Here is a 14,461-nt window from a genome sequence, read left to right as displayed (position 1 = left end):
GGGATCTCACTGTGGTTCTGATTTGTATTTCTGATACCGAGTGATGTTCAGCACTTTTTCATGTGTCTGTTGGCCATCTGGATGTCTTCTTTGCAGAAAGTGCATGTCTTCTGCCCATTTCTTGATTGGATTATTTGTTCTTCGGGTGTTGAGTTTGATAAGTTCTCTATAGATTTTGGATACTAGCCCTTTTTCTGATATGCCGTTGGCGAATATCTGCTCCCATTCTGTCCGTTGTCTTTTGGTGTTGTTGACTGTTTCCTTTGCAAAACCTTTTGATCTTGATGAGGCCCCAATAGTTCATTTTTGTGTGCATACGTATTTGTAAATGCATACATACACATGTATAAATGTCTAAAATGTGTATGTGTGTGTCTGCATGTATTGGAGGATCTGAGAACTAAACCATGAAGAAAAAAGCAAAGGAAACCAGTGTGACTGTGTATCCCTAATCAGCTAGACTCCAAAACCAAACCTCGTATGTTTTCCATCCCTGCTGGTTTTCCCCTCCCAGACACCAGTCCCTATAACAATGCTTGTCCTGGATAAACACTTCACCTATCTGCACTAAGAACAATGTAGTGCATTTTTAAAAGCAAAACAAAAGATAATCCATGTATAGGGCTTTTTTCCTGATATTTCATTTATTCTTTTGGTATAAAATATATGTCTGAGGGAAAAAAAAAGGTGATAGTCCTTGTTAGTCATCTATTTTTTTGTTGTTGTTTTAATGGAAGCACAAGATCATTGATTTCTAGGAAGCACCACACCCACCAGACCAACTCTGACTTTGGCCAGGCACCGAGGACAGGATTCCAAAGCTGCCTCGGATAAAGTATTATTTCTTCACTGTCCTAATTCTGAACCGTCCCCCATGCCCCCCCCCCACCTCTGCAGAGATTATCTTGAATTCTTTAAATACTGGGATGATTTGTTCTGCATCCTTATGGCAGCTTCTATATTTCTGGAAGCCGTTTTCGTTACAGTCACTCAACTGGAGACACACTCTGGGGCAAGAGAGAGAACGTTTGCCGAGGACCCCCTTCCGATCAGATCATGCCTGCTGCATGTTCGACTGGACGTGAGCGCACATGCCGGGCTCTGGCCACTCCTGGCTTCATCAACAGGGCGCCCGGGTTTGGCATGGAGCATGGCGATGCCTTCTGTTGGACATCTCTGACCGCCACAAGCACCCTCCCTCTGAGTGCTGCTGACTCCTTCCTCTTGCCCCCTTATGCAGTGCACGGTGACCTGCGGAGGGGGTGTGCAGACGCGCTCGGTCCACTGTGTGCAGCAGGGCCGGCCTGCCGCCAGCTGTCCACTCCACCAGAAGCCTCCGGTGCTACAAGCCTGTAATACCAACTTCTGTCCGGCTCCCGACAAGAGAGGTAACTGGCCCCCCACCCCAGTTCATCGGATTTGTCCTCCGAGAACTTTTCCAAAACCCCTCCTGTGTGGTGGTGTTTATGCCCTGCAGCGCCACTAGGGGGTGCTATTCCCACCCTGTCTGTGTGAACGGCGCCCCCCACGGGGGTACAGGGCACAAATCTGGGGGCATTCCTGCTCACAAGGATCTCGTTTTCACACCCATGCAGGGAACATTTAATTCTGTGATAAGGCTGGTGAGCCCTTACTTCTTACTCTAAAAGGGGGAAATAGCAATCACGCAGGTCAGTTTTTTAACACGGTTTTAGTTAAATAGGAAAATGAAAAAGTAACTACCATGAGCCCAAGATTAGGGTTGTCGGTGGAAACCCAAGCGTGAAGGGGGATCGTCCTTGAACTCACGTGTTAGCGGAGGAGGCAGGTAAGTTACAGTCCGTCAGGGAACATGCGGCATCCTCAGACCACACCGTGCGTGTTTCCTTGGTAACAGTCCATTCCCACGCAGTGCGGCGTGTGCTGGAGGCACAGTGGGACACTGGATTACATGAGCGGGCAAGACTGGGTTTCACTGGCTCAACTTCCTTCTCAAAGACACCTGACAAACACACCAGGAAAGGTCTCCTCCGCCCCTCAGATTTCCTTGTGCTAAAGAATTAGGTTCCCGCCAGGTACCTGCTACATTTTCTTTTCATCCCATCCCGGCTTTTCCAGGGCTGTCTTATTTCTTACCCCGCGCTCTCCCATGTGTGGGGAATCAGATTCGGGACTCTGACTCCTCGGCTCTCCCCTGTCCCTATCACTTTGCGTTTCTAAGTTGTTGTCCTTGTTTGGCTTCGTCTTCGAGCCTTGGCTCCAGACTCTGGGCATCTGTTTTCCCTCCTCTGCCCTCTCTCCTTCCTCGTCTGAGGCTTGCAGGAGACAAAGAGAACTAGTAACATGCCCGCTTCTCTCAGTCCCATCCCTGCCAAGGCAATTTTGGAATTCTCCAAATCTCCAGCCTCTTTCGGCAGAAAGCTTATGGGGGAAGAGACACACATTTGGAGCAAGTGGTCATGTACTTGCAAACTGTCTCCCCCTTTCTTCCCCCTTGTTAACTTCTCCCCGGCCCCCCCCCTCCGCCTCTAGTCAGCTGGCCCCAGACACATGCCCAGAGTCCGAAGTGCATGACCCCGGTGACAGGCTGTAGGGAACGGCTGATCAAGACTGTGGCTCAGCAGTATCTCCTGGGCAGGAGTACAAGGCGGGGAGAACCAGACAGATAAAATCCAGGATTGCGGGAGGCCCTTGGTGTTACTGTTCTGTTCATCTGGCACCCCGCCAGGCACACTGTCAATGCTCAGCACGTGTTAGGTGGGAGATTGGGGTCCAGTACCATGAGGTTCTCTTATTCCTTCCAAGCCAGGTCACTAAGCACCTGCTGCAGATCCCTAGCATTCTTCTAGGGATAAAAGAACAAGGTGACATTCTGTTCTTAAGGTACAAGGAGTCAGTGTCTCAGAGGAGGAGGAAGACAGGACGACAGGTGCACGTGGTGGAGCGTTACCAGCGTCACAGCGGAGGTCCGTGCTCCGCGGGTCGCAGGGATGGGGGCAGTAGAAGATGACAGGACGAGAAGGGGCTCTGAGAAGGACCCCTCTCCGTGCCTCCTGACTACGTGAGGTCTCTTTTGTAAAGAGGAGTACGGTAAGAAGGCAGATATGAAAGGCATCACCCTAAGTATTTCTTCTTGGCAAAAATGTGGCCCGTGGTTTTTACGCAGTTGAAGGCCTCCTCCCGCTTCTCACATGCCATCCCAAATCCCGGGACAGGGCCGCGCCCAAACTGCTGCTGGGTTAGTCTTCCTCCTTAGATCATTGGCAGGCTGACCACAGGTAGAACTGGAGTGTGTTTTCTAACGCTTAGTTTTCAACAAACATTAGTGGACAGTAAGCAAACCCGTGGTGCCAAAGGGAAGAAGGTTTAATTCTTGGAATCTTCTCTGAGACTCCCATGAGGCACCGTGCTTTTGAGGCACCGCCTTCCCCTCCAAGAGTTGAGAGTAGACAGTTCTGCCCAGACTGGCACCATCGTGTCTTGCAGGACAGCCAAGTGTGTGTGCCGTCGCTCGGACCCCCTGCCCCACCCCCACGCTGGTAGCCAGTCTAGGGCACTCACTCGGTGCCGTCTGCACTGTGGGAGGCTCTGCCTGGGTCTTCACTGGATCTGGATCCGGAAAGCATCGTATGAGCTGGCATTGTGCCTATTTTACATGTAAACCTTATTCAGAAAAGAAGGAAGCCTCGGGCAGCGACATCAGTCATCACGGTATTGTGAGTGGTTGTTGACACAGTTGGGACGAGGCCTGGGCTGCAGCCTAGTGGGATTTGGCTGGCGATGAGCAGCCCTCAATGGGAGTAAGTTTATTCCTCTTGGAATCTCCCCTCCTCACATGGAGAGGGGCCAAGAAGGGTGGCCCTGCACAGTGGGAGGAGCACAGACTCTGATGTCACAAAAAGGATTTGCGTCCACACACTACCAGTGACTAGTTTGTGGCCACAGGCAAGCTCTTGAACTCTTCATAAAATGAAGAAATAATGCTTACCTGAAAAGATCACTGGGAGTTAAGTAAGATGATTCAGTGTTTCCATGTCTATTTCGGACTCCCTGTGAACTGGGAACTGTTCTGATGTCTGACTGTAGATAGAGCAGTGGACAAAATGGCCAGAGTTTCTACCTCCTATCTGGAAATGAACAACAGGCCAAGCAATAAATATACAATGTCAGATAATAAAGTAGAAAGTAAAACTGAAGCAGGGTCTAGAGAATGAGAAGGATTAGGGGGTAAAGGTGGGGGGAACTGGTTTAGAGAGACTAGTCTAAAGGATGATATGATACATATTCGGATCTACAGGAAGGTGAACTATGCATGTATCTAGAAGGACAGTGTTCCTGGAGGGGGGACCAGCACATCCAAAGGCCCTGAGGTGGGAACGTGTGAATCTGATCAAGAAACAGTAAGACACCTGGAGTCAGATGTCTAAAGTGGACAGGGGTTAGGTGATGAGCGGAAGCTGGTCCTAGGGGCCTTGTCAGTCTTTGTAAGGACTGAAGATTTACCTCTGAGTGAGATGGAAGCTGATGGAGAACTTGGAGCAGAGGAGCTGTGGGATCGGACTTGTGGGAAGGTCCCCGGCAGTTACCCAGAGAAGAGCACAGGGGTCCAGAGCGGGAGGAGGAGGTTCCGTGAGGGCAGTGGCCGTACTGGGAGAGGCTGGGTGCTGGTGTATTCTGAAGACTGAGCCCATGTATAATACTTGTCAACGGTCTGCCTGCGGGATGTGAGGCAAAGAATAGGACACCAGGGTCATCCTCAACAGCACACACGAAACATGTGACAATAACCAGCTGTGGGTAATCACTAGAGTAGCCATAATCAAACCCAGCGCTCATCTTGATGGCTCGGCGATAAACCTCCTTTCTGCTTCCAGACTTAAAATGAGCTCAAAGCACAAGCCACAGCAGCCAGCCGAGATCCCATTCTTACCTCGAAAGGAGGAAGCATTGCTACAGTACTGTAGTTAGGGTCATGCTTTTAGAGGTCTGTTTTCATCCTGATGCGGCATTTCCACTACATCAGTAGGATAATCGCTACAATTTAAGTAGAAAGTGATTCAGGTGTACATTCTGACGGAGGAGGCTGCGTGTTTGGTGGCTGGGCTAGAAAACACTGTCCAAGTTTGGATTAGACACAACCGGAGATGAATACGGAGACATGAGCCAGAGCATAGACGAGTGTTCGTCTCACGTCTGACTTGTATCTCTGAGGTAAGGGATCGCACCCCTGCCCCATGATCGTCCGCCTCCATACACCTCCTTCTAGATGCCCAGGGCAAAAAGCACATCATCATTCTTGATTCTTCTTTGCTCTCTCCTGTCTTTACCAACCCGTCAGAACATTGTTTAGGCTCCAGATGCAGGAGTTACTGACAAGAAAAGAAAGATGCTCTTAGCTCACCTTTCGACCCAAGTTGTGACACTGTAGATTTCACATTGGTTGTTCTAGCCATGATGGTTACAGGGAAACTGGTATATTTTTTCAACAAATATTTCCTGAGCAGCTACTTTGTGATAGGCACTACGCGTTGGGAACGAAGTAATGAAAACAGTAGACGGAACCTCTGCTCTCAAGGATCTTAGGTTCTAGAGAGGAACCAGACAGGCAGCACAGAATGGGATGAGCACTGATAGCCCCCAGGTAGGAAAATAAAGTGAGGTGGGGAGTAGGGAGTGTTTTCTGGACAGCCGCAGAGCACTCTGCTTATCTGGGGGAGTCCCAGAAGGCCCTGCTGTCTGCCAGTGACCTCTGAGCAGAGACATAAAGGAATAGAAGGGGTCTGGGGCAGGAGGTGGCTGGGGAAAGCCACCGTGTGCCTGGCACGTTAAGGCATCCCCCAGGTGGCCCATGTGAGGGAGGGGACGAGAAGAGGAAGACGAGGTCAAGCAGTAGTGGGGGGACCAGATCCTAAGACCTTGTCAGCCATGGTAAGGACTAAGCCTTTCACTGTGGGTGGATGGAGGGGCCCCAGGGAGAGTCGGGGGCTGAGACATGCGTGACCTGAACTGACTTGTCCGTTCGGGGATCAGTAGCGCTACTCTGAGATGGGTGCGGAGGCTGTACTGTCGGCAGCAGAGCGAGGGCAGGGGAAGGAAGTGTAGGCAGTTCTGACTCACAGAGAGGCAGAGTTCAAGTCGGCAACAGCAGGAAAAGAAAGAGGAGAGCCAGGAGCCTGGCCTGCCATGTCCAGGGACACAGGGTACAGAGCACAGCTACTTCAGGATCATTTTAAAAGGGAGCTGGGTGAGCGCCTGTGGGCAGCGGGGGGCGTTGGGCAAAGTGAAGGTAAAGTGACTTTTGAGCCTTGCAGAGAGGAAGGGAAAACACTTCCCACCATGACTGAGAGAACTCACTTATGTCTAGGGTAGACCATAAACACGTCTGAAGTCAAAATTCCTTGAGAATCTGGTAAAATGGCTAAGACCTTGACTCCTAAAATGGGCACTGAGGTTTACATGAAGAACATCTTACGTACAGCTTCGCGTGCCTTCTGTACCTAATGAGGTCCTTCTGCGTGAGAATCCCCGGTGTACCGCGTTCTGCTTTCAATCCATAATCCCATCTGTCAACAAGAGAAGTCAGGCCTGCTGTTGACTTAAATTCACTCTGTTGCAGATGGGCTGGGAGATTTATTTGAAATCAACCTAGAGCACCGCAGCTGGGCCATCAGTCTCGGTGTGCTGACTCCCGTATCGTAGGCCTCCTGTTCCCCAAAATTAAGCCCGTGGACCAGGCGGCAGCGGCTGCCAGCTCACCCCAGACCCTGGGAATCAGAAACAGTGGTTTAACAAGACCCCCAGGGCATTCCTCCCAGGCTGGGCTAAGGACACAACATGGTGGCTCCCAGGCCGCTGGGGCGGATCCAACAGGAATCTTGGGCTGGATATGACACTTTCTTTTAACATCCACTCCCCCCACCAGCTGACATTTCGCTAAGGGCCCTAGTCCCTTTTGATGTCTTAATCCTGCTCCTCCTCCCTCCCAGCCAAGTCCTAGTACAGGAGCAGAACCACTCAGAGGCAGGAGGCAGGTACGTCTGAGGTCTTTGACCCGCAGGCTCTCACCTTAAGGAAAAGGCTAAGCTTCCTCCTGAGGAGTGAACAATTTTTTTTCTCCCCCTGCAGAGGATCCATCCTGTGTCGATTTCTTCAGCTGGTGTCCCCTAGTTCCTCAACATGGCGTCTGCAACCACAAATTTTATGGTCAACAGTGCTGCAAGTCATGCACGAGGAAGAGCTGATCTCAACGACCCACCCCACCCCTCACAACACTCGAGGGCAAGGTCTTCCCTCTCACCTCTGGAGAGACCAATCCCCCACTGAAAGCCGAACACTGCAGACCACCCATGCACGGCTGCGGCCATCAGTGGAATGGGCTCTCGAGGACAGGCTCCCTATCCACTTCCCCAAAGCACATGGTACTCCAAAGCACTTGAAAATGGGAAGCAAGGGCAAATTGGACTTCCACAAGAAAAGACAAAATAACTTCGATTTGCACTGTGACAACGAAAGAAGTGATGCATCCCACTGAGAGACGTCACGTTTTAATTTTGACAAAGTGAGAATCTGGTCACCGTGGGGAGGGTCCCTCTTTGAACTTCAGAGGGTTCCACGGCAAAGACATCTGGGTTGAAAAGGTGCTTTCAGACTTCGGGTCCAAGATGGAGCCTTGGAGCAATCAAATACAAATGGAACCCCTTGCCTCGCTGTTGCCCGGAGCTCACAGTGTGACGGATACTGTGGCCAGCCCCAAGGAGGAGTTCCACGGGAAGCAAGAAGGTGCTCATAACTGTGCTTGCTGCTGGACTAGCAAGCCTTGTGTTATTTTTATCCAGTGTGCGTGTGTTGTTTTTATTATTTTGTTTAGACTATATTCTGCTTAGAGAGTCTCCAAGACTAAAAGTCACACTTGAAAAGTATGCCAAGGAATATTCTGGAAACAGGGCAACATGGATTATTTAAGATCCCCAGTTAAGTGAACTTCAAGACTCTGAAAAAAGAAAAGCCCACAAACTCACATAAAAGGCATATGTTGACGCCCTACACAGTACGTCAACCTCGTAACTTCCGGTGCTAGCTGAACAAGTCCACGGGAGCCCCTAATCTGCTCTTTGGGAATCAGAACTGGCGAGACGGTCATTTCTGGTAAAACTCTAGGAGGAGCTAAATAGCAGAACAGCAGTGTTTTGAAGGAGAGCAGACCTGCATTTATAAGGCTCCCTACATATTATCAGAGCTGCTTGGAAAATTAAAGACCACTTGTGGTTCTTTCTTACCAATGGTCATGTTTAAATTTTCCCTAAGATTTAGTTAACAAAAAAATACTGGCAACAGAGAAACCCATCTGTCTTCTTGCTAAGTTAATATTAATAAATCATAATAAGCCAAGATCTTTCGATGAATGAGAATATTTTATAATCTTTCAGATGATATTTTCAGTCATCAGAAGCCAGCTGTTGATAGGCACTAATGAGCTTAAAATTGTTCTCAATTGGAAAATACCACACTGTTTTGCCAAAACCAAAGTAACTTACAAGACTGAGTCCTTCTGTAATTTTTTGAGATGTGGTTAAAATGGGCATATTTATATAATTCTACTCTATTCCTCAATTTCTTTGATGAATGTAACCCAGTTTTACTGCTTTATAAAGTCACAATTCAAACAGGGATTTGCCAGCTCAGCACAACCAACCAGACAGTGGTTTGTTAAATTTAGAGCATCCTTTGTTCTCATTCTAATTAAAATCATGCGTTCTTGAATCTCAGAGAAATTGGATTAGAATAGTCTCTCAATCCACTCGGCCTGGCCTAGAGTAGTGGCCATTCTATCATCAGAAACACACAGTTCCACATCACCCACCCCCTTGCCCTCCGAAAAATTGCAAGTTATTTGTTTCTTTATATAATGATCATTTTATTATTTTATGGAAAAATTAATTTATTAATAGCCTATTCTTATGTGTTCTCACTTGCTTCTCTGAGTAAGTGATATTAATTCTGAGGAAAAATGTTGAATAAAGCAATGGGTTATAGAGAAAAGTCAAAATATATGTGTAATATTTAATTATTTTATAAGTTTTATAATAAAGTGTTCTGTTTCTTTATCTTTGAAATTTGTTAAGTTCTTGAATAAGTTAGAAGTCCGTTACTTCCAAGATCATGTAGCTGATAAACATTGATTAGGGATCTCAGTAATTTCTCAAGGAGAAGTTGGGACGAGAAAATACTCACTAATTGATTTTTCTTGCCTGTGTCTGAGAAAATTAGAAACCACCAAAAGTTGGGGTAAAATGGAAGATATGTTTAGCATCTAACAGAGATAGTTATTTTTTCCTGCTCTAATGCTTTGTCCACATTTATGGAAATCGTCCAAGTTAGTTAGATAAACCATAAACATAGTTGGCTTTCTCCTTCATTTTTTCCATTTGAATGGCAGGATTTTGCAAAATCCTTTTGCAAAAAGCAAGAGGGGAGGGGAGGGGAAGGAAAAAAAATTAAAAAGCCATTATTTCAGGTTTTCCAAATTTGGAATCATCAGACTGGTGGAGAATAAAAATAGTCTGGGCAAAAGTCAGTCCAGTTGATGTGAATATGTAATATTTTCCTTCCACATGTGAATATATACATGTATATGAATATGCCCTAAATATATACATAATATATGTGTACACATGTGGATCATTTATGCATGCAGATCTTTAAAACATATTTAGGAGAATTTTATATGAATTATTGCTATTTGGCAAACAAAAAAACTGATAAGAATGAAAAACAGGAAAAAAAAGAATGAAAAATAGAACAGCACATAAAATAGCAGAAGAGGAGGTATCCTTGTGCTTTTTGGTGATAAAATGTTAATGGAAGCAACCACAGATGTAGTGTTTGGTGTTTAATGGGTACCAGAGATGGGCCACGCTCTTCATGTATGTTACCCCTTTTCATCCTCCCAAGACTAGTTAGGGAGCAGGGAGTCTGATTCCAGGCTCAATCCCAGGACCCTGGGATCATGACCTGACCCAAAGGCAAACGTTTAACCAACTAAGCCACTCAGGTGTCCCAGAAAGATACTGTTGTTTTTTTTTTCCCTTTGCAGATGAAGACTCTGGGATTCAGAGAGATCCTGTATTTCATCTGAGGTAGCCATAAAAGTGAGCTCCATAAATAATACAAACATTTAAATTGTTCATTTTCATTGAAAATAGTCAATCTAATTGGTTTACAGAATTCCCATCCAGAAAACAATTCCCAGCGAGAACAGGGGGGCTGTTCACAGCTTCACAGGAATGTTGAGCTTTGTATCACGAAGAAGATAAAGATGCAATCTTCTCACTAAGATGATTTTTATCTTTAATCCTAAATTACCTTTGAGCAGAGAAAAGGAAAATTGTATCTAAATATTTAATTGTACCTTTCCTGATGGACGCTGAGGGTCATGATGTAAGTGACTTTGTTGTTCAAATTTCTGTGTATCGAGAAGCCAGCACAAGCAATGTCCAGAATGTGTTTTTTCTGAATGTACAATTTGTTTCTGCAAAGTAATGGCTAATTGCCTCACCCCTGCACACAAGCACCATCCTGCTGGAACATTATGAAGCCGTACGTCCCAGGTATGGTTGTTTTCCTAAATCACATTTAGTGAGGGGCATAGCTGAGTTCATAATCAGGTCATTTAGTAGCAAGAAGTGATTTGTATAATTGTTATATGATTGTTCTAATGGACAAAAAGGTTGAAAGATTGTTCCTGGCATCCTAACTGGGATGAGAAAGAAACAGTAATGCCAAGGAAAAGGAAAGCCTATAGGCCATGTCTCCCCAAGCCAACCCAACCCCCGCTGTTTCTTTCCGCCCCTCCTCCCTGCCTCGCCTTGGCCTCCCCACCCAGGCTGCCTCTGCCCCCCGCGAGTTAGGGCATCACCTGACATGAACTAGCATCGCCCCACAGTGCCCTTACCACATGTCAGAAAACACAGGACAAACACTGGGCTCTCCTTAATCCTCCATCTTACCGCTAATGGAATTTCTAAACCAACTGCTCAGTAGAGAGAGGCGCGCTCACTGTATAAAGTTAACCGTCAGAGCCCTGGAGAGATGGTCTTTGAAGGAGAACCAGGGCCAGAGGCTGTTCCTGCTGGAGACGAGGCCCAGACATGCCTCTCCCCCGGACTCCCCTCCTGCCTCTTTATTGTGGCTGGAGCACAGGAAGGACCGGGCAGCCCCCTCTTGTCAGGAGACCAAGCCAGCTCTCCAGTTCTTCTGCGGGCTCCTCGGTTTCTGCAGACCCATGCCACCTACCGTGGGGCTCAGCAGCTCCCCTTCCTCGGAAAGAAGGCTCTCCCTACCCTGCCCCATCCCTTTTGAAAGCCAGCTTGGCTCTAGAGGAAGTCCGGGGACACAAGTTTCTAAATAATTAGCTGCGTGAACAATCGCTTGAGCCTACTTTATACATTCCTAGGCCCCATTCCAGAAATGTAATTTATTAATTCTGGGAGTAGGGCCTGGGAACTTAGAGTTTAAAAGGCATTCAAGTTGCTCTGAGGAAAAGCTAGTTTTGGAACCACTGGTCTAGGGCAAAAAAAGAAAGTAGCTCGAGTCCGTCTTCCTTGTGCCGATGAAGGAGTTGTGTTGGCACCAGGCCCTCTGGTACGGGTCTGCTGGGGTCTGAGCTAAACTCAGCCAGTGATAAAGGGGGCCTTGCCTGCTCTCATCCTCTGTATGGAATTCACCTGGGACGCTCTGGGGGCTGCCAATAACGGGTCATGAAGAGGACTCCCAGGCAAGGACCAGGTCCGTGGGCATCTTTGTCTCGTATTCTCATTCCCAACCATGCCAGTAGCCGAGAGCAAGGTTTGGTGGGCAGGCAGTGGAAGGGTTTGAGGGAAACTGGCCAGTTCTCAGTCAAGCACCCACATGCACGAATTCGTATACCGTGTGTGTGTGTGTGTGTGTGTGTGTGTGTGTGTGTGTGCGCGCGCGCGTGCGTGTGTGTGTGTGTGTTTAAAGAAAAGAAGAAAGAAAAGGCATTCAATAGAGAAGCCAATGAAATCCCCGTTGGAAAGTGTCTCTTGGCAAGTTACTCCAGGACCTCGTGTGTGCGTGGAGAAACCCAGAGCACATGACAAAACCAGTTGTGCTCCTGGGATCCAGAGTCAAGGCAGAATGAAAGCTTCCAACCTACTTCCTGCCGGGACACTGGGTGCCAAGAGGTGAATTAATCCCTTTTATGAATCAGGCCAACTGTCACTTGCTTACAAATGGCCAGAAATGCATTGGCTGACTCGAGTGGATGAAAATTGTAACTTCAAGCTCTGTACGACAGAAGAAAAAGAAACAAAAGACTTTGAAAAGATAGGGGACACCAGCTGGGATGGTGCTTTTGGCCGCACCGAGGTATAAACAAGGTAATGTCCTGTTGCCTAGAACTGTGCTGTTCTGGGACTCTGATTTTTCTCACTCGGTGGCTCATATCATTACTTACAGCGGCTTAGGTTTTTTTTTTTTTTTTTAAATATATATTGGCCCCAGATACTTAAAATGAACACATCTATTTCTGTATCACCATAGTCCTAAACCAATGAAGGCCTAATTGTTATTGTATTCAGCATTTTTCCCCCTTTGTTAGGATGCCCACATTGTCTGGGGCCTTTATTACTTGCAGATAGGTCTGCGGAGGGCGCAAACATTTCACATTTTGTTAGAGGTTAGCATTTGCTTTCAGGCTAAAAGTCCCCCGACACACACAGAGTCACGACCAGTCTTTCGTGGGCTCTGCCTACCCTCACAGTTTTTTTCCTGCATGCTTGCTCTCCAAAATACATCCGTTCTTTCAACCAGCATTTATCGATCTGTGACATCCAAACACCGAAACAGATCTTGTTCCTGACCCAGAGAGACTGGCAGTTAAAAAACAGGATGCGGGGCACCTGGGTGGCTCAGTGGGTTAAGTCGCTGCCTTCGGCTCAGGTCATGATCTCAGGGTCCTGGGATCGAGTCCCGCATCGGGCTCTCTGCTCAGCAGGGAGCCTGCTTCCTCCTCTGCCTGCCTCTCTGCCTACTTGTAATCTCTCTCTGTCAAATAAAAAAACAAAAACAAAAACAAAAACAGGATGCGTATCCATGCAGTCGGGCAATGGTCCAAGGTCACATTTAGTCCTGAGATTTTGTTTTTAATTCCTCACTGTTTTAGATTCACCCCAGTCAATATTCGATAATGTGTGTTTTTAGGCTTATATTGTTGTCACTTATGGTAAGGTCACATATGCAAATGAGGGTCAGGCTGCAGACTTCTTTTCCCCTTCAAAAACAGTAAAGTCACAAAATTATACCATTAAACAGAAAGTAGCCCATTTGCAATTTTTTGTATAGAAGGGAATAAATGGGGCACCTGGATGGCTCAGTGGGTAAAGTGTCTGCCTTCAGCTCAGATCATGATCCCAGGGTCCTGGGATCAAGTCCAGCATCGGGCTCCCTGCTCAGTCGGCTTCTCCCTCTACCCCTCCCCCTGATCCTGATCTCAATCTCTCTCAAATAAATAAATAAAATCTTTGGGAAAAAAGAAATGAAGAGATGGAAGAGGATTTTGTTATTTCATTCTTTCTCCCTCACAGATGTAGACAGAAATATTTGAGGACCCTTCCTAAAATTACATAGTGAGTTAATGGTATGTCTAGATGTAAGGCTGGTTATAATAATTTTCATGCAAGTATAGTTTTCACTAGATTGTAAAGTATTTACTGATTTTTATACTCAATAGATAAACACTTTTATTGCACTTAAAGACAATTTTAATGAATAGTAAGTTTCAGATAGAAATCTAATAAGAGGGCGCCTGGGTGGCTCAGAGGGTTAAGCCTCTGCCTTCGGCTCAGGTCATGATCTCAGGGTCCTGGGATCGAGTCCCGCATCGGGCTCTCTGCTCAGCGGGGAGCCTGCTTCCTCCTCTCTCTCTCTCTGCCTGCCTCTCTACCTGCTTGTGATCTCTGTCAAATAAATAAATATAATCTTTAAAAAAAAAAAAAAAGAAAAAAGAAATCTAATAAGAAACATCGCTGACCTCATGTGCTATCTATAGTGTTAACTTAAATTCCCCTCCCCCCCCAAAGAAATACGTATTCTGGTACCATAAAAAGCCTAACAAATGTTCTCCTCTTTCCTCTACGTACAGCAAAGATGACCTCATGAAAGTACCAGTTTTAAAAAACAATTGACCCTTTCCCTTTCCAATAGTCTGGTCTCCTAGGGAATCGAGCAATAGCTTTGCTTTGAGCCTAGACTTGAGAACAATGCTGAAGGCCACAAACTCTGCCAATATACTAAAAACCACTGGACACTTTAAATGGGAAGGTTTTGATGGCATGTAGATTCCATCTCAATAAAGCTGCTTAAGTTTTTTTAAAATGTGCCATGTGGGATCAAGATGGTGGACTGGGAAGTTTCTGAGCTCACCTCCTCTTACTGACACACCAAAACTCTACACAAAGAACAA

The 14,461-nt window shown here is 46.7% G+C and overlaps 1 protein-coding gene and 1 long non-coding RNA gene across 2 annotated transcripts in view; one reads left to right on the top strand and one right to left on the bottom strand.

The window, feature by feature from the left end:
- ADAMTS18 (ADAM metallopeptidase with thrombospondin type 1 motif 18) overlaps window positions 1-9,019 on the top strand; it is a 138,777-nt gene extending 129,758 nt beyond the window's left edge. The window contains exons 22-23 of the mRNA XM_032324210.1: window positions 1,241-1,388; window positions 7,105-9,019. Coding sequence (XP_032180101.1) covers window positions 1,241-1,388; window positions 7,105-7,220 — 264 coding nt within the window. The 3' untranslated portion in view covers window positions 7,221-9,019. The remainder of the gene's footprint in view (window positions 1-1,240; window positions 1,389-7,104) is intronic.
- Window positions 4,456-14,461, bottom strand: part of LOC116579196 — a 58,408-nt gene continuing 48,402 nt past the window's right edge. Inside the window, exons 2-5 of the long non-coding RNA XR_004281169.1 lie at window positions 7,045-7,162; window positions 6,456-6,743; window positions 4,910-5,348; window positions 4,456-4,694 (exon numbers count right to left, since the gene is read on the bottom strand). This is a non-coding gene — a long non-coding RNA (uncharacterized LOC116579196). The remainder of the gene's footprint in view (window positions 4,695-4,909; window positions 5,349-6,455; window positions 6,744-7,044; window positions 7,163-14,461) is intronic.

This window comes from Mustela erminea, chromosome 19 (genome assembly GCF_009829155.1).
Source record: "Mustela erminea isolate mMusErm1 chromosome 19, mMusErm1.Pri, whole genome shotgun sequence".
Classification (NCBI taxonomy): Eukaryota; Metazoa; Chordata; class Mammalia; order Carnivora; family Mustelidae; genus Mustela; species Mustela erminea.
The sequence above is the reverse complement of the archived record's forward strand: the minus strand, read 5'-3'. Positions and strand labels throughout refer to the sequence as shown.